The sequence below is a fragment of the Abramis brama genome (genome assembly GCF_963993115.1).
Source record: "Abramis brama genome assembly, chromosome: 11".
Taxonomy (NCBI): domain Eukaryota; kingdom Metazoa; phylum Chordata; class Actinopteri; order Cypriniformes; family Leuciscidae; genus Abramis; species Abramis brama.
The window spans coordinates 41,081,318-41,100,977 of NC_139973.1; the positions used below are offsets into that span (position 1 = coordinate 41,081,318).

The following is a 19,660-nucleotide window of genomic DNA, read 5'->3' on the forward strand; positions in this document are numbered from 1 at the left end:
CCTGCATGATCGAGTTGTCTATGTAATTGACCATGATTAATTTATGGTTACCATGATTTAACTATATTTACGACCAATAAAACCATGGTTAATTTTCGTAAAGACATCATGATGTCTCACAGTTTCAAAATCATCTTTTCAAGACGTGTTTATAAATGTTGAATTCATTTTATTTCATGTCTATAGACCTCATGAGTTCAGTTTTCAGTCTAGATTTTGATCTCAGAAACACGTCCTGTGTGAACAGACGCTGTGTCTATACAAGTCTCTTTAAAACATCTGACATTTTTATTCAGATAGGGTTAGGGTTAACTTTTAATTAACCCACTCATCAAGATTCTCTGCATCATGACAGACCATATATCCAAGTGAAACGCTTCTGGAACAAGAACAAATGTGGGCGGGGCTTGATTGTGTCTGAGGGGAATTGATTGGATGGTTGTGGTTTGCTATTGGTGGATCTCATTTGAGTGACATGTTGCCCCGCCCTCGACATCACAGAAGAGAAGAGGTGCTGCAAGAGGAACTTATTCTGATTCAAGATTTTTAAAACAATAATGATGTGCACCCACAAATCATTTACAATAAACACTACAAAATTCCATTAAAAAAATTATTTCATGGTGACTCAAACTATTTAAACCAAATAAACAAACAAATCAAATCTAAAAAACAGTCCACTCCAGGGTTAAAAGAACATACTAAAATGGATTTTATTGAGAGATTGAGAAAAACAACAGAAATACAAAATTAACATCGGATCAGATAAAAAAAAATGGAGCGCAGGTTTAAGAAGCAGGTTAAAAGTTGAAGTGTCTGTGAGTTTGTCCAGTGCAAAACTGTGCAAGTCTTAAAGTCTTTTGTCGATGGTTTCAGTGGAGACGCCGCAGGAGGTCCGAATCCTTCATAAACCCGGCATCACGTAGGCGATGTTATCCAGAGTGTTTGACTGATCATAAACAGAGACACGGAGTGAGAGTGATTATTATTATTTCCTTTATTTAACCAGGAGAATCACATTGAGATATCACTATCTCTTCTTTCAGAGAGACCTGGTCAAGACGGCAGCACATAAAGGTTCACACAAAAGAATCACAATTTACACATTCAAGAACTAAATAAATAATAGCAAATCAAGAAAAACAATTGCAAGTGTCCTTTAAAACACTGTGCAAGAGACGTTTAAAAGTGCTGACAATACCCTTGAGACTTTTAGCCGAATATGAGAACCAGATCTAGTGCGATTTTGCGTAATAAATTAAAAGATTTGATATAGGAGGGTGATTTACCTAAAAGAATGTTTGCATTAAATAAGTACATATGTAGCTTTCTCCTTTGATATAAAGATAACCAAGCTAAAGAATCATATAAAATGCAATGATGCGTCCGTGACTCTGCACCAGAAACAAAAGCATAAAGCTGCGTGATACACAATCTAATTTTCTAAGTAGAGATGTAGCTGCATGCCTATATAAGTTCAAGTCATTTGGATCACTGATGTTTATGTAATTAAAATAATGAGTGGTCAGTACGTACCAGCACATGATGTGGGCAGCCGTTGAGCTCTGGGACCTGAGTGGTGAGGCAGGCCAGCGGACCCAGAGCACACAACACTGAGTCCAGGAGAACCGACAGAGAACCCGACACGGTCACCATGCCCTGAAACACACACCACAGTTAGACACAAAACACACCTTGTGATGCTCACACACTTCAGCAGGTGTTTAACTGGTGCTCTTTGTGTGTCGGTCAAAAAGGACAGGTTTTTTATTATTATTTAAATAAGACGATTGTACCATTTAATTCGATAATGTTTTTTTATTTCATATTTTGTATTTTTAGAGGATTTTATGGTAGTAATTATAATCCATTTATTCACTTTTTGAGTATGGACCTGAAAATAACATTTCCAACTTAAACGTTCATAAATCTTTGGATCACAGACTGAAGTTTGGTCTCTTTTTAAAGACGAACACTTGGCAGATTATTGTGAACTTCAATGAACTTTAAAAAAAAAAGTTATACAATTTTACATTTATTGTGAAAAATGCACAAAAAAATATTTTACATTTTTATATGAAATATATATTTTCCAAAACACGTTTTACTCTAAAACTTCGAGCCATAAATCTAAACAAGCTGTGTTCCAAATTTGAGTTTGACATCTCAGAACATCAGTCAGATTGTGATTGGCTGCAGTACCAAACTCTTCCACTAGAGGAAATTTGTCTCCCATTCATTTCCATTTTTGAACAATACAAGTGTGACTATTTTTTTCAGGACCATTTAACATTTATGAATAGTGTCCATGATTTTGTGTGTTCACACAGCAAGTGCCAAAACCTTAACCAAGTTTCGGATCATTCCAATGAATTATACTTTTTTCATTCTTTTTAATTCATTCGTAGAATAAAGGGGCGGGGCCTAGTTAAGTTAGTTAGTAGTGTGTTGAAACTGGCGGTTATGGTAAGCAGTGTGACTTTAATGTTTGTGTGTGTGAATGTGTCTGAGTGTGAGTGAGTGTGTGTGTGTGTGTGTGTGTGTGTGTGTGTGTGTACCTCAGTCTCCTGCAGTCTGCGCCCGATCAGAGACAGAGACTCTCCCAGAAGCTGCAGGTGAGCGGCCGCATCGATCGGGTCCACGTCCGGGTCTCTGAGCGGAGAGAAAGCGGGAGCGTTCGCCGATCCGTTCTGGACAGGAGTCACTGATGCTTCGGGTCTCTTCAACACAACAACTCCTCCTGCTGGAGTCACTGCACAAGACTGATGACCTGACCAAACATTAAAGGAGAACTCCGGTCAATTTTAACATTGAGCTCATTTTTTTGTAAATGTAATCGATTGTCGAGTTCACGCGCGTGATCATAGGTAACTAAACCTATGCGCGTGAACTCGACAATCGATTACTATGGACTTCGACCGAAAACAGGATGTAAATACAGGTATGTGCGCTAGGGATGCACTGATCCGAGTATCGGTACTCAGTATCGGTATCGGCTCCGATACTGCCATTTTTGGCGGATCGGGTATCGGTCAGACGAGGCCGATCCAAATCCGATTGTGCGTATACTATTCTGTGTTATTGTTAAGCCCCACAAAAGGCACACAAACATTATAAAGCACCATAAGTTTTCGTGCACAATATTATAAGTGTTCTGAAGCCATTATATAGTATAATGTGAGATATAAATTAATATTTAAGTCGTTAAATTCAAGCTCACGTAAACGTTTCCCTCAGCTGCGGCTGTCAATCATTCTTCATTCAGCATTCAAACAGCGCGTCGCGTTCGGTTACGACAGTTAACACGATTAAACTCTCTCCAAGATGATTCAATGTTACTATTATTATACTTGATCTGTAGATAAAGGTCTATGGTTTCGCATAAAACAACTTTATCTTGCTGGATTGTATTGCTGTACCTTAATCATGTTACTTTCTACCGGGTGTCTGTTAGATCACAACATTGGAGTAAAGTCAGGTACTATTTGTTCTTCACGCGCACAGTAACTGAAATTTAAAACTGTTAAAAGAAAATGCTGAATAGACTATTGCATAGATAGATACTGTATAATACACTACGCATCAATATGTATTTTCTTTGTGCTTTAAACTTTTCAATGCAGACTCGACACGCTGTGACTCGTGTTGCTTCGAGCGCATCATTCTGCACTCGGGATGCGCATAAGCGCTTTGTGCCGCACTGTATTGGAGCCTTTCATATCATAATACAGTGACGAAATGAAAGATTATTAATAGCCGTTCTTGTTCTGTCCTATCTATCATATGCTGCTACCTCATTAAACAGCTGTGCTATACATTTAAAAAATGTCTCAATTTTATAGTAGGCTATATATAAAATAATTGCTATTTTTGATTTTTATCTTGTTTTTCATGAATGTATTTTACAACAATACAAAGAGCAATGTGTAAAGTTTTACCAGATTTAGTGTTACACTTATTGTCTCTAATTTGTTCCCCACAAAACTTTTTTTTTCTCACAAAATGTTCAGATTTTATACAATTATTGTGCACACTGTGATTTTTCTAGACTAAATTTTACTGCTGAATTATCCACTAACCTAGTTTATAAAAGCATTTATGTCAGATTATGATCATATATTTTTTGTTGTTCTTTTTTTCAGTTCTTATTATCAGTTCAACACAGAGTTTGAAAAAAACTGCGCTGGTATCGGTACGGATCGGTATCGGCCGATACTCAGAATGTTTGGTATCGGATCGGATCGATTCTGAAAAAATGGTATCGCTGCATCCCTAATGTGCGCTGGCTGAAATAACATCATTTTTATTCATATCTTTCACATCTACTGCAGTCAGATTCACCGAGTTCACTCTGAAGGAATCATCTAACATGGCTGTGCACTTGTAATGACACATCAAGGATGTTAAGAGGCTAAAAGCAGGTTTAAAACTTGCCCCATTGAAGTCAACAGGGTGCAAATTTTAAAAAGAGGATAACACGGTGTAGGCAACACCGATTTTTGTCGTTGTTCTCTGTACTGACAGCACTCCAAATTTACAAAAAAATGTAATTGACCGGAGTTCTCCTTTAACACCACCAAACATCAACACCAACACCAAACATCACAGCGCTGACAGTGACTTCAGTGGCTACGTTTACATGCAACCAAATAATCCGTTAGTAATGGAATTGACCTATGGCTAAACCACGCCCCCAAACGCAATGAGCCAATCACAGTGCGCATAGCTAACCCAATACACTCGGACATTCTCTGCTTCCACGTCCATTGAAATGCATTGCAGTTAGTCAGTTTTCATTCGTTTTTATCTGTTTTTTCTTGTCATTTTAAGTTTAAAATGGTCAAACGGTGTGCATGGGGTACATTCAACTCCAACACTAGGTATCCTGAGAGGCTGGGCGACGGTGTGTATTTTTTACCCTTTCCCAAGCCACATCTCAACCGAGATAAGTGTCTGCCCTTGATTAATTTATGCGGTAACTTAGACCACAACACCAACTAAACGTGGATAAATTAAACAAGGATGTCTACATTTGTTCTAAGGTAAGTCAACAACGTATTTGAACGTTATCTTTAACATCTCTAATGTAACGTTAGCCTAGCTTCTAGCTGCGTTGCAGTTTGACAAGAGTACAGTTTGACAAAAGCACAATGTTGTGTTTTACACAAATATAAGTAGGCTAAACACTTTGCAGTTTTAATGATGTCCTGTATGAACAAAATGGAGTATGTTTTTATGTTTCCACTGTTTGATCGCGCCCGCGCCTCTCTCTCTCTGACACACACATGCTGCGTTCACGCCAAACGCGAATAGAGCGTCAAATTCGCGCGTATCGCGTCTACTTCGACGCTTGAACATTTTGAATCCATTTGCGCGTCCAATGCGAATAGGACGCGCGTATAAAGCGAGCGTTTGAAGCGAAATAGCACCAAACTATAACGTTTACACACAGACCTGTAACGTTAAATCTTTGTCTGGAGCTGAAGCTTTTCATCGACCTTCTCAAAATAAAATGATTAATAACCCTCCAATGCATAGCTAAGGCCCTTTTGGTGACTTTGAGATGATATATAATCTTTCTGTCTCCAAAAATCATCAATTGCCTCCTGTGAAATGTCTCCAACTGTGACAGCTGCCATAGCGCCTGTTACCAAATGTTGACTGTTTGTCCGAGTGAGTGGAGGGGGCGTGGCTTAGCCATAGGTCAATTGCCGCTCAATCGCACTGAAAAGCCTTCCTATAAACACCTTAATCGATCCGATTGAGCTCGATTCCTTTTCTAATCCGATCGAGAGAACATGTAAACACTTGATCGGATTGAAAACCGAAACTGAAAGGACCGCGCATGAGCAATGACGTAGAAATAGCGTAATGACATGTGACGCGCTGAACGAGCTGTTGTTCCTGTTGAATAAAGTGTTGTATAAATGAGTGTCCCGTCATTCTATAATCCTCCTTTCACTGCGTCTGTGAGCGTCTGGCGACATATAAACGCGCACATCAACACGATCACGTTTAGCGTTCATGTAAACACTACGTTCAGATTCATCAATCGGAATGAATTCAGTCCGATCGAAACAAAAGTTGTGCATGTAAACGTAGCCAGTGACCTGAAGGGATTTGAGTGCTGACCTTTAACCCTGCTGTTGTCTTTGAGCGGTCGCGGCATTTGCTGCTGTTTGACGTGCTTGACGTGTTTGACGCTCTCTTTCAACTGCTTGCGCTGCAGGTACTCCGATCTCTCTCGCCACACCTGAAAACATCAATCTGTCAGCAAACACACTTTACACAGGTGCATGATGGGTAATGATGCTGTTTGCACCTGTTTGTCTCCCTCTGGCAGCTGCTTCCACGCATCAGCGAGTCTTTTGCTCAAGTCCCCAAAATCTGAGTTCAGATAAACACACACAATAAATATTCACATACACTAGCGGTCAATAGATTGTGGTCTATACCAGTTTTATTGTTTTTAAAAGAAGTCTCTTCTGCTCACCATATTTATTTGATAAAAGATACAGTAAGAACTGTGAAATATTATTAGAATGTAAAACAGCTGTTTTCTATGTGAATATACAGTAAAGTGTAATTTATTCCTGTGATCAAAGCTGAATTTTCAGCATCATTACTCCAGTCTTCAGAGTCACATGATCCTTCAGAAATCACTCTAATATGATGATTTGATGCTCAAGAAACATTTATGATTATTATCAGTGTTTAAAACTGTTGTGCTGCTGCAGATTTTTGTGGGGTTAGGGTTAATATTTAAAAGTTTAGGGAAAGTAAAAAAAAAATTTAAATATAGAAATATTTTTATTCAGCAAGGATGCATTAAATTGATCAAAAGTGACAGTAAAGATATTTATGTTACATGGGTAAGATTATATTTCAAATAAATGCTGTTCTTTTGAACTTTCTATTCATCAAAGAATCCTGAAAAATAAAATGTATGACGGTTTCCACAAAAATCTGAAGCAGCACAACTGTTTTCAACACTGATAAAATCATAAATATTTCTTGAGCATCAAATCATCATATTAGAGTGATTTCTGAAGGATCATGTGACACTGAAGACTGGAGTAATGATGCTGAAAATTCAGCTTTGATCGCAGGAATAAATGACACTTTACTGTATATTCACATAGAAAACAGTTCAGTAACACTTTTCAAGTATACAATAATAAAGTACTTACAAATAATTTGTAAACTATTAGTTTACAGTTAATTCATAGTTTCTATATTGTAAATATATTAATAGGCTATATACAAACAGTGAATTCTTCATTCATTGTCACTGTAATTAACAAAATTATTATTGTTTAATTTGCTCATATGTAAAGAGTTTTTTTTAATGCTTTGTATAGGAGATTTAAAGGAACACGTCGACTTTTTGGGACTTTATCTTCTTCAGCGTATCCCCCAGAGTTAGATAAGTCCACACACACCCTTCTCATCTCCGTGCGTGCCGTAACTCTGTCTGACGCACCCACCACTAGCCTAGCTTAGCACAAAGACTGGAGGTAAATGGCTCCAGCTAGCATACTGCTCCCAATAAGAGACAAAATAACGCCAACATTTTCCTATTTACATGTTGTGATTTGTATAGTCACAGCGTGTACAAATTAATATGGTCACATGAGACACAACCATCTTCTAACCGTGCACATACTGGGAACTATATTGTCAGAAGGCGAAGCACTGCTACTTGGGCGGAGTGATTTGCTCGCAGCGCCTGAGAAGCCCGTGGTGAGGAGCAGAGAGTTCCTCAGAGCTGGAGTAAATCACTCCGCAGAAGTAGCAGTGCTTCGCCTTCTGAGAATATAGTTCCCAGTATGTGCACGGTTAGAAGATGGCTGTGTCTCATGTGACCATATTAATTTGTACACGCTGTGACTATACAAATCACAACATGTAAATGGGAAAATGTTGGCGTTATTTTGTCTCTTATTGGGAGCAGTGTGCTAGCTGGAGCCATTTACCTCCAGTCTTTGTGCTAAGCTAGGCTAGCGGTGGGTGCGTCATACAGAGTTACGGCACGCACGGAGATGAGAAGGGTGTGTGTGGACTTATCTAACTCTGGGGGATACGGTGAAGAAGATAAAGTCCCAAAGAGTCGGCGTATTCCTTTAAAAAAACAAAAAACGCAATTATTCCAAACCCCAAATTATTTTGACAGCCATTGTAAAAATAAATGTTTAAAAGTTGACATTGTGGTTTGTAATTTCTTTCAGGGTGAATTTCCAGCAAAACTGCTACTGTGGCATATAGATCACTGTTAAAATAACTCATATTGTGACACAAGATTGCAAACAGCAAGCTCCAATCTGATTGGCTGATCTATTCAGAGTTTTAATTGAGATGCTTGAAAGTGAAAAAGGCTGAGAGATCCTGGTGCATGTTTCAGGAGCAAACAAACTCAACTGTGTTTGCTCACTTTACATATGAGACTTTAAGCTAATAATCAAATATCTACATACAGAGACACAAACAGGCAGATTGATGAAGATGAACCCACCGAGGCCCGGCTCTTCCTCCAGAATGCTGTTTCTGTACTCCTTATAAAAGATCTGATACGCCGTCAAGACCTTCTTCTTCTGCACACACACACACACACAAAGATAGACAGACAGACGTGTGAGTGAGACGGTCTCTGTGTTTCAGGCTCATCTGGTGTATCAGTGGTTTCCTCACCTTGTCTTTGCTCTTGCGTTTCCCTCCTTCCTTATTCTTCCTCCTCTTCTCCTCGTGGCTGTGATGGCCTGTAGTGAACGCGCTCCATTCTGTGCTGCCATTGGCTGAGAGAAGACCGGACAGAGGTCAAAGGTCAGCACAAGAGCACCACAGACGTTAAAGTTGCAGTGTGTAATTTTTAGCGGCATCTAGTGGTGAGTTTGTGAATTGCACCCAACAAAAGTTACAGTGGCCGACAGGAAGTGATGTCGTCATCTGAGACAGCAGAGAGCCTTAAGTTAAGGTTTCTTTACAAAGATAAATTAAGAAATTAGGTTTACTTAATTATTCAGTAAAACAATATGTTATTGCAAATATTATTGATACTTGTTCATCTGTGTGTCAGTGTTTTATTCGCTGACTTTAGCTAGCTTCTTTTCACGAAGAACAACATAGTGACGAAACGTGTTCGACCATTTAGGGCCACTGTAGAAACATGTCGATGTAAGCGGACCCGCGGTGTGTGTAGAGAGAAATGCCTCATTCTAAGCTAATAAAAACATAACGGTTCATTATGTAAGGTCTTTATACACCACTGAAAACATAGTTATGTATATGATATTGCATTTGTCAACAGATCCTCCTAAATATTACACACTGCACCTTTAAGACACACAGAAGCGTTTCGTTTGTACCTCCTGTTATTCTTTTGCCTGATTTACTGCTGTGTTTCTTCTCACGCGACCGGTCTCGCTCTTTCTTCTTCTTGCTCTTTTTGCTCTTCTTCTTCTTCCTGCTACTGTGTTGAGACGAGGAATCATGGATCAAGAGTTTCCCACCTTCACTGTCGTCAGCGGAGGACGAGCCGCTGCTGTCAGCCCCGTCGTGGCATCCTGATGGACACAATCATCATTACAGACAAACGTTTAGGTTGATCAAACTTGTGTTGCTGAGAACGGTGTTTTCAAACATAATGAATTCCTTTTATCAGGTATTGCGTTTGGCTATATATTTATACATGATTACAAACAACTTTGTCATAGATTAGATTTTATTTTGTATTTAAAATGTTGAATATTCTTGCTCAACTAACTGGTAAACAGTCTTCAACTGATCCTTAGATCTCACTCTGCCTCTCTCTGACATTTTCACACAACTGGCGTAACAGCGCAATCCGGAAAAGTTAAAGATTTTAGGGTCAAAATACTTGTGTACATGCATTCATTCATAGAAAACAATGCCTCTAATAAAACTTTCCTGAGATCGTGGATGATGCGTGTCCCAAGTGCGCCACACAAGTGCTGAAAAGTGAAGCCAAAGCGTCTCGATCGCCCCCCAGTGGCTGGTCCCAGTATAGCTCATAAACCCCGCCCTCCCCATGAAGTCTAATGGGACGTGATCATAGACTGTAAAAAAATATGGACGTAGTGTCCGTGACGTCACCCGTAGGGTTTCTGAAGAGCATTTTTGAAGCCTAAAGTGGGGGGAGCCGGCCGTCGCCATCTTGGCCTTGAGTCACTCCCGGATAACAGAAAATGGGCAAAGAGGCTGAGAAATCACGCCCAAATAGCTTGACGTGATCGAGTTAGCTCAGGCTGTTAACGGCTCTGGGTAATGCTATAAGGTTATGCTACTGACCGTACCAAGTCTGCGACTGCACAGTGCCTCGCGCTAAAGTGACACTTGATGATGTAAAGCCAATTAAAAGTTCCTGTTTTTGCCCTTCGAAATATTATAATAGTTAAAAGACATGGCTACAAGTGAGACTGTGTATCGTGATTCTGTACTATTCTGCTAGTTGAAAATGTATTATGCAGTAACTTAATATTACTCTGAGAGTGTGTGCGACAGTGATTTATGTGCACATGTCAGTCACTTTTTTATAGTCTGTCCGTCAGCGCGGCATCGCTCGTCAAGTTCGTAGAGAGCTTTTCAGTCCATTGGCCGCCTCTCAAATGGGTTAAACCATAGATATATTGCCTATGAAGTTCAAGTAAATGCGCTAGAAAATCCGCGCTCATTCAAGGATGTGCATTTATTGCATGGACGGAGAAAGCGCCGACGCCTGCATGATTTCATCTGATGGTACATAAGCATATTATAATCCATCTGTTCCGTGAGAGCAGAACGAACGAGCCTTTATTGACGTTTTTAAATTTGAAAACTCCAAAAAGCAACGAAATTGTCAGACATCCATTAGTGCATGTTCACAGAGGAAAACAACTGAAATACAGCGCTGGTTGTTCTCTCGAACGATACTCGACGACAACGACGGAATCCAAAGACGTGGGCTTTGTACCCAAGTATTAAATTGTATGAAATAATCCCGAAAAAAAGCACAAACACTGCAGAGAAAGCAAGTTCAGCAGCAACATTTGCTGAGGTGAAGTGACGGCTAGTAACAGCAGACAAACGGCTAGCATTGACATCAGCGACAACCCACCTGTCACTCAAGTGGCCACACCCTTAAATGCAGAAATTTAAATATTAATCAACTAAACGGATGAGTTATAGAAAAATTCACCCCCCTCACAGTTGTTTTGAAGGGCAAAATTAGCTGTATAGACCAAAGCCACAGAGAGAACCAGGCTGTAAACATGTTTTTTTCTGCTGTAAAGTTGGTAATTTTAACATGGGGGAGATACAGATTTGACTCATTCTGCAGCCAGCCCAAGCGGCCAGTTAATGAATTGCAGTTTAACTCACTTCCGTGTTGGTTTCAAGAGAGAGACGGGGAGGTTGCCGCTTGGACGTGATGGAAACTAAACAATAAAATTACACTTCAAATACATTTTTTCCAAAGATGTTTTGGGTCCCGCGTTCACTACTGCGCAATATAATTCTTAAATATATACATGCATGTGTGTGTATTTATATATACAAAATAATTATACACAGTACACACACATATAATGTAAACACAAACTTTTATTTTGGATGCGATTAATCGTTTCACAGCCCTAGTCTATGGTATCTCCTCACCTTCTAGCTCCACCTCCTCGCCCACCACAGGAAGCCCCTCCCGCACCACCTGTGGCTGTTTCCTGGAGGAGGCGGAGTCTCGGGGGTCCTTCCTGTAGGAGGCGGAGTCTCTGGGGTCTTTCCTGCAGGAGGCGGAGTCTCGGGGGTCCTTCCTGCAGGAGGCGGAGTCTCTGATGTCCTTCCTGCGCTCTTTAGACGAGGGGAACACCGTCTCTGTGCCCACCGCTGTGGGAGAGGTGATGGCCTGAAGGAGACCCATCGCTGTCTGAGGAGATCCCGCCGGCTCAACAGGCGTCAGGAGCGAGCGCTGGCTCTCTGAGGGACGCTTCTTCTTTTTGTGGTGAGATCCGGAGCTGTGATGATCTACACGAGAGAGACATGAACAACTCAACGCCAGGCTTGCTACAATAGTCGAAGTTACCGGTGTTCAGAAGCAAGACTGGTTACATCACTTGCCCACCGCGGCACCGCCCCCCCCCCCCCCCCCCCGTCGATAAAAATAAATAAATAAATAATTTAGTTCGGTTAGAGAACAGACACTACAATTAAAAACTGAACGTGTCTGCGTAATAAATCGTGAGCTGAACGAGGGTCGCAGCACATCAGCAGCAGGAGTCAGATTTCATAATCACGAGAGTGAGGAGCTGATGATGGCGGAGTGGTGTCAACACGAAATGTAAAAGCGCCTATATAAGCGATTTTGTCATCGTACAGTTTTGTTGTTGTGTTTTTCATTAAGAATAATAGGCTAATGAACTCACCATTCAAGCAATCCGCCCCCGAATTGGCGTTAATTGGAAAGCGAAACTAAAATGCGCACGTGTCATTGGGCGCGGAGCAAGCAGAATAGAGCAAGCATTTTCAGTTCATTCCTATGGAAAAACGCTCGCTCTGCTCCGCACCATCATGAATGCACGTGCAGACGCGCGCAATTTACTTTCGACCTTTAAATTAGCGATTTAAAAGCCCCCGCTGGTGATACCGGTATTACTGGTGTTGTCACAGGTCGATTAACCGGTGGTAAAATTTCCTCACCGTCACATCCCTACTCAACACGCCATCAGAGCTGCTAAACAGACTTTTCACTGCTCCGTACAGAGTCGGTTCACTTAAAGGTGCAGTCTGTAAGAATGACAGCTAGTGGTCGAAATAGGTACTGCAGTTCAAATTCAAAATATCGGAGATCGTCGTTTCTCCCGCCTCCTGCTCCTCAGGCTCGACGGCGCTCACACGGGTCAGTTTGAGGACATGCAACAGGAACGAGCGCAATTGACAATGAAAATGGGTAAATTGGCAACGTGCAGTATCGCACAGATCAAAACAAAAACAGACATTTCAACACGGAAACACACATTTCAAAGTAAAATAACTGGCTGTAGAAGTGTTTTCAGAGAAAATCTGTAATATGTTCCCTCAATATCTGCAAACATATTATGGTATTTTTATGCTTTAGTAGAGTGAAAAAGTTACATACAGCACCTTTTATTTATTTATTGCTTAATTATTATTAAGCAATATTATCAATGTAACTGTACTGACTCTTTCAGTATGAGAGACATTATGAGAGACATGAACAACTCAACACGCCATCTCAACACACACACACTCTTTTCATTGCTCCATACAGAGTCGGTTCACTTAATATTCAGCAATATTATCGATTTGACTGTACAGACCAGAGGTGGGAGTAAGTCACACATGTGCAAGTCACAAGCAAGTCTCAAGTCTTAACCTTCGAGTCTCAAGCAAGTCCAAGTCAATTTTGTGAAAAGCAAGTCAAGTCAAGTCACTGCTTTATGTCAAGCAAGTCAAGTCAAGTCGTAGCTTGGGTCACAAGTCACTGGCAAGTCATACAAACGTTTGATGATTTCACTGAATTTATATATTAAAATAAAGTTAAAACTACAGAAGTTGTGGACTATGGTTTTATTTGCAACATTTTTTTTTAAATATGCATTTCCACATACAGCTGAGTGGTTACTACAATAAAAATCTAAAAAATGAATAAAATTTCAAACTACATAGCCTAAAATGTAAATGTAACTGAAATTAGGCCAACATTAAAGCGTGAAAAAATAAATATGCCTCAAACATTGCAGAAGACCATTAAAAGGTATTAAACAATTCACAATTCAAGTATAATGGTTCCTATGCCACCCAAATGGCATTCTTCAAACTGGCACCCCCTTTATATAAGTTATATATTTTTAATTATGAAGTTAAAACCGCCAATAGGTGGCGCCAAATCACCGTCTTAATGTACGAGTCATAGAAGCATTCATTCAACTGATTTGTTCAAAACAGCAGATTCGTTCTGGAACTAAGCAACTATGGTCACTGAATCACAAATACGCATAACTCTTTCTGTGGCTTGTTTGGAACTATTGTCACTGGAGAAATAGAGCAAAAACAGAGAATATTTGGAATATTATGTCTAAAATGTCACATCACAATATTCACTCTTTGTTTACTGAACTGTTTTATAAAATCATTATAACATTTGCAATCGCGCTAATATTCTGGAAATATTTTTTAATATCTTAAGTTATAATTATAAAAATAACTCATACTAGGGCAATTTTTCCACCACATTTTGAATTTTGGGTGCATATTAATTCTGCTGGCATTTTGCCCCCAACCCCCTGATAACATATAACCCTGCTTTAAGAGAAACATAAAACACGACAAAACATTAACAGTTTTCTATGTTGTTTCTTTGTCATTGGAAAGAACGACATATTTGGCTTTAAAGCATGATTTGAAAGAAATGTGACAAATGTTATACAAAACGTATGCCATCATTAATTATCATTTGAATATTGACAACATTAAGCTACATTTGAAAACATAATTGTGTATAGGCATGCTGTTTTGACCAATATTCTCTCTAGATTTAAAGATAGTCAAATTAACTATAACAAACAGGTTAAAACCATAGCTTACTTTTAGACGTGGTGAATGAAGTTCAACTGTTGGAGGTTGTGATGGTCGTCCGATATCCCTTGCCAGTTATTATGCGTACAGCAAATCTTCTTGTATGAATATGGTCAATTTCTAGTGTTTATATCCAAAAAGAAACGATGCTGGGAGATGTTTTTGTATTTAGCGCGTGCTCACCGCAATTCTGGGCTTGTGCAGCGTCACGTAATCGCGCAGAATCTGATGACTGGCGTCAATGGTTCCGTTGCTTTCATTTTGTTCATCAATTGATGTTGCGATGATTTATATAAAAATGTATATCAAGTCATTCTCAAGTCATACAGTTCAAGGCAAGTCAAGTCTCGAGTCATTGGATCTCAAGTCAAAGTCAAGTCGAGTCATTTATTTAATTTAGTCAAGCAAGTCACAAGTCCTTAAATTTGCGACTCGAGTCAAGTCATGTGACTCGAGTCCCCCATCTCTGGTACAGACTCTCTTTCGGATGAGAACAAAACCGAATTGAGCTGAATAATGTATGGAAGCTTGTTTCCGCCACAGAATAAAACATTTTAAAAGACAATTGTGACTTTTTATCTCACAATTGCAAGTTTATACAGTGAGGAAAATAAGTATTTGAACACCCTGCTATTTTGCAAGTTCTCCCACTTAGAAATCATGGAGGGGTCTGAAATTGTCATCGTAGGTGCATGTCCACTGTGAGAGACATAATCTAAAAAAAAAAATCCAGAAATCATGATGTATGATTTTTTAACTATTTATTTGTATGATACAGCTGCAAATAAGTATTTGAACACCTGAGAAAATCAATGTTAATATTTGGTACAGTAGCCTTTGTTTGCAATTACAGAGGTCAAACGTTTCCTGTAGTTTTTCACCAGGTTTGCACACACTGCAGGAGGGATTTTGGCCCACTCCTCCACACAGATCTTCTCTAGATCAGTCAGGTTTCTGGGCTGTCGCTGAGAAACACGGAGTTTGAGCTCCCTCCAAAGATTCTCTATTGGGTTTAGGTCTGGAGACTGGCTAGGCCACGCCAGAACCTTGATATGCTTCTTACAGAGCCACTCCTTGGTTATCCTGGCTGTGCGCTTCGGGTCATTGTCATGTTGGAAGACCCAGCCTCGACCCATCTTCAATGCTCTAACTGAGGGAAGGAGGTTGTTCCCCAAAATCTCGCAATACATGGCCCCGGTCATCCTCTCCTTAATACAGTGCAGTCGCCCTGTCCCATGTGCAGAAAAACACCCCCAAAGCATGATGCTACCACCCCCATGCTTCACAGTAGGGATGGTGTTCTTGGGATGGTACTCATCATTCTTCTTCCTCCAAACACGTTTAGTGGAATTATGACCAAAAAGTTCTATTTTGGGCTCATCTGACCACATGACTTTCTCACATGACTCCTCTGGATCATCCAAATGGTCATTGGCAAACTTAAGACGGGCCTTGACATGTGCTGGTTTAAGCAGGGGAACCTTCCGTGCCATGCATGATTTCAAACCATGACGTCTTAGTGTATTACCAACAGTAACCTTGGAAACGGTGGTCCCAGCTCTTTTCAGGTCATTGACCAGCTCCTCTCGTGTAGTTCTGGGCTGATTTCTCACCTTTCTTAGGATCATTGAGACCCCACGAGGTGAGATCTTGCATGGAGCCCCAGTCCGAGGGAGATTGACAGTCATGTTTAGCTTCTTCCATTTTCTAATGATTGCTCCAACAGTGGACCTTTTTTCACCAAGCTGCTTGGCAATTTCCCCGTAGCCCTTTCCAGCCTTGTGGAGGTGTACAGTTTTGTCTCTAGTGTCTTTGGACAGCTCTTTGGTCTTGGCCATGTTAGTAGTTGGATTCTTACTGATTGTATGGGGTGGACAGGTGTCTTTATGCAGATAACGACCACAAACAGGTGCATCTAATTTAGGATAATAAATGGAGTGGAGGTGGACATTTTAAAGGCAGACTAACAGGTCTTTGAGGGTCAGAATTCTAGCTGATAGACAGGTGTTCAAATACTTATTTGCAGCTGTATCATACAAATAAATAGTTAAAAAATCATATATTGTGATTTCTGGATTTTTTGATTATGTCTCTCACAGTGGACATGCACCTACGATGACAATTTCAGACCCCTCCATGATTTCCAAGTGGGAGAACTTGCAAAATAGCAGGGTGTTCAAATACTTATTTTCCTCATTGTATCTAGAAATTTTGACTTTATAACTCGCAATTGTGAGAAAAAAGTCAGAATTGTGAGATAAAAAGTGGAAACAAACTTCCATAATAATGACAGATTTGACGAACTTTGCAGCATTGACATGGTTACTAAACTGAATCAACACTGAACTGAATAATGGCACTATTGTCTTTTTAGAGCTGCTTTACAGCATATTTTGAATGTAGTAGTATTTGAGTTTATTTCCATATCAGCATTACCGGCTATTACGTGGCAGATTCATATTAAACTTTTAACAACATAATATCATAATTACAATATAATGAAAACAAACTTAGACAACAAAAAAGTACATGTAAAAAATAAGTGCAATTCTATAAAAGATTATTTAAATGTACTTGTGTTAAAAATTGTAAAAAAAATAATAATCTGGACCCATAAATAAGAGTATTTCTTGATAAAAAGCGCTGTCTCATAACATTAAAGACTGGGCAGTCCAAATGAATATGTTTTATAGACAAGTTGGCAACTTGGCACTAGAGTATTCATAATTTGAATGTTTCATATGTGATTAAGTTTGCATCACTGATTCTGTTATTTTCCTGTTTATTACTGTGGGGCTGCTTTGAAACAATCTAAATTGTATAAAGCCCTATAGAAATGAAGCTGATTTGTTCAAGACTTACCATGATTCCTGAGGTGATGATATATGCTTCTGAGGGACTAATTCTGAATCCTGAGTCGCAGAACTACATTACCCATAATCCTGAAAAGTGATCCGCCAATCAAATCAAGTCGCTGTTACGCCTACTCTCATAAAGTGTTGTGAATTTAACCGAGTCAGTCTCCTGACAGGTCATGTCAGCTTTATTTCTATAGCGCTTTATTCAAAACAGATTATTTCAAAGCAGCTTCATGGTAATAAACAGGAAAATAATGATCAATGATGCAAACAGAATTAAATTCTGTACTAAAAGCAGCTTTTAAATAGACAATAGTGTCATTATTCAGCTGAAGTCGGTTCAGTGTGGATTCAGTTCAGTTCAATAACTGTGTGAAGTCAATCTATTATGAAATGAGTTCAATTCAGCTATAATCTATAATAATTTAGTTCAATAACGTTCAAAAACGTTGATGCTGCCAAATTCATCAATTGTGAAACAAAGTCGAATCAGCTATAAAAGTTTTACAGAAAACAGTGATGTCATCATCCAAATCAATAAAGTTCTTATTTGAGTGTCATTGCAGTCAAATCAATAATATTACTGAATATTAAGTGTCTTTTAAACCCCATATAAGCAAAACCAGAGGCGACAGTGGCAAGAAACCCAAACTCCATCAGATGACAGAAACAAAGAAAAAACCTTCAACTCTCAAACTACTGATTAACTTAAATTTTTATACTTTATGTATAATCATTTGCAATTCTTCCTGGGATAAGTAATTAATTCACTTGTTCAATAACAGACAAGGTGGTAATTCAACCTCAAAGTTTCTGGAATATTGCTGGAGAAAAAAGAAGTGAAGAATTGAAAGGTGAGTGACTGTTGCGCTCAAAAGACATAACTACAGTCACGCACCTCTGTAGAAATGATCCTCATAATGCTTCTTTTTCTTGTGAAACTCGCTGACAGGGTAAAAGTCATCAGCGTCCTGTGGAGAGCAGAGATCAGTTTCTACACAACACACACTGATGATGATGATGATGATGATGGTGATGGTGATGCGAGTCTTTCATCGGTACCTTCAGCCGTTTCTTGGAGGTCTTGCGAACCTCTGCGTCGATGATCTCTTCTTCTCTCAGCAGATCTTTGTAGGATCTTCTTTTTTCTCTCTGACTGCGGCCGGCGACCAGACTCACCTCACCCTCCATCTACACACACACACACACACACACACACATTATACAGTGGCGAGAATAAGTTTGTGAACCCTTTGTGGGCATCTGGATTTCTCCATTAATTATTTATAAAATGTGGTCTGATCTTGAGTCACGGTTATAGACAAACACAATCTGACTAAACAAATAACACACAAACGATTGTACTTTTCACAACTAAAGATGGTGTATGATCATTGACGGCAGATGTGTTCACAAACTTATTTTTACAGCTGTAAATAGAAACAGATATTGTGTTACTGGTTTGTGTGTGTGTGGTTGTGTATTTACATGTATAGGTTTGCGAGTTATAGTGAGCATATAAATATGAATGAACGTGTTCTAGTGTGTATTTGAATATGTATGAATGTATGTTTGTGTTGTTGTTATTAGCCCTCTATGCTAACACGCTAACTGGCAAAACTTTAAACACTATTAGTGATTCACAGTATAATTCAGACAAAGCGAAGCATGTTCAACTGAGAATCAAAACATTAAACATGCGTACGATCGTGATAAAATGTAGTTTCATTCATTCGATTAATTTCCATATATTACCTTCATCAAATTTCATGCGTCTCCTGTCGCCATCTTGGCTCTGCGCTGCGCGGTCAGTTTCTCGCGCGACGGTTCGAGAGTGTGGCGTCATCACGCACTCGGGCGCCTCTAGCGGACAGGCGGAACGAGCACCGCTGCAGTGCTCATCACGGTGAGCTGACTGACAAAGAGTAACTTACTCTCTTGAAATAAATATCAGCATTTAAATATGAATGTGACTGTATTTTCTTATGGAGTTATTCTTGTGCCAATAATAATGAACGTAGCTTTTCAAGAAACTAATGAAAATATAAATTGAAACTAAATAAATTATCTCTGAAACTGAAAAAGAATAAATCGCAGGAATTTTTTTTTACTTCGTTTTTAATACACTGCATGTTTTGCTAACTATTTCTCATATTTCAATCGCTGATCTGAACTTACAAATGCGCTTCCAGAGTTTTCATTTCCGCTTCTGAAGTTTT

The 19,660-nt window shown here is 39.4% G+C and overlaps 1 protein-coding gene across 1 annotated transcript; it reads right to left on the bottom strand.

Annotated features, from left to right (window-relative positions):
• Positions 1 to 688: 688 nt before the first annotated feature.
• Positions 689 to 19,297, bottom strand: hmgxb4b (HMG box domain containing 4b). Its single transcript, XM_084129335.1, has 12 exons — positions 19,197 to 19,297; positions 18,504 to 18,632; positions 18,340 to 18,412; positions 11,650 to 12,012; positions 9,363 to 9,560; positions 8,689 to 8,792; positions 8,513 to 8,591; positions 6,323 to 6,387; positions 6,133 to 6,253; positions 2,559 to 2,770; positions 1,537 to 1,659; positions 689 to 949 (listed from the first exon to the last, which is right to left on the bottom strand). Exons 1-12 carry the CDS (start codon positions 19,200 to 19,202, stop codon positions 905 to 907), a joined length of 1,518 nt encoding a protein of 505 aa, XP_083985461.1. The 5' UTR covers positions 19,203 to 19,297; the 3' UTR covers positions 689 to 904.
• Positions 19,298 to 19,660: the final 363 nt, after the last annotated feature.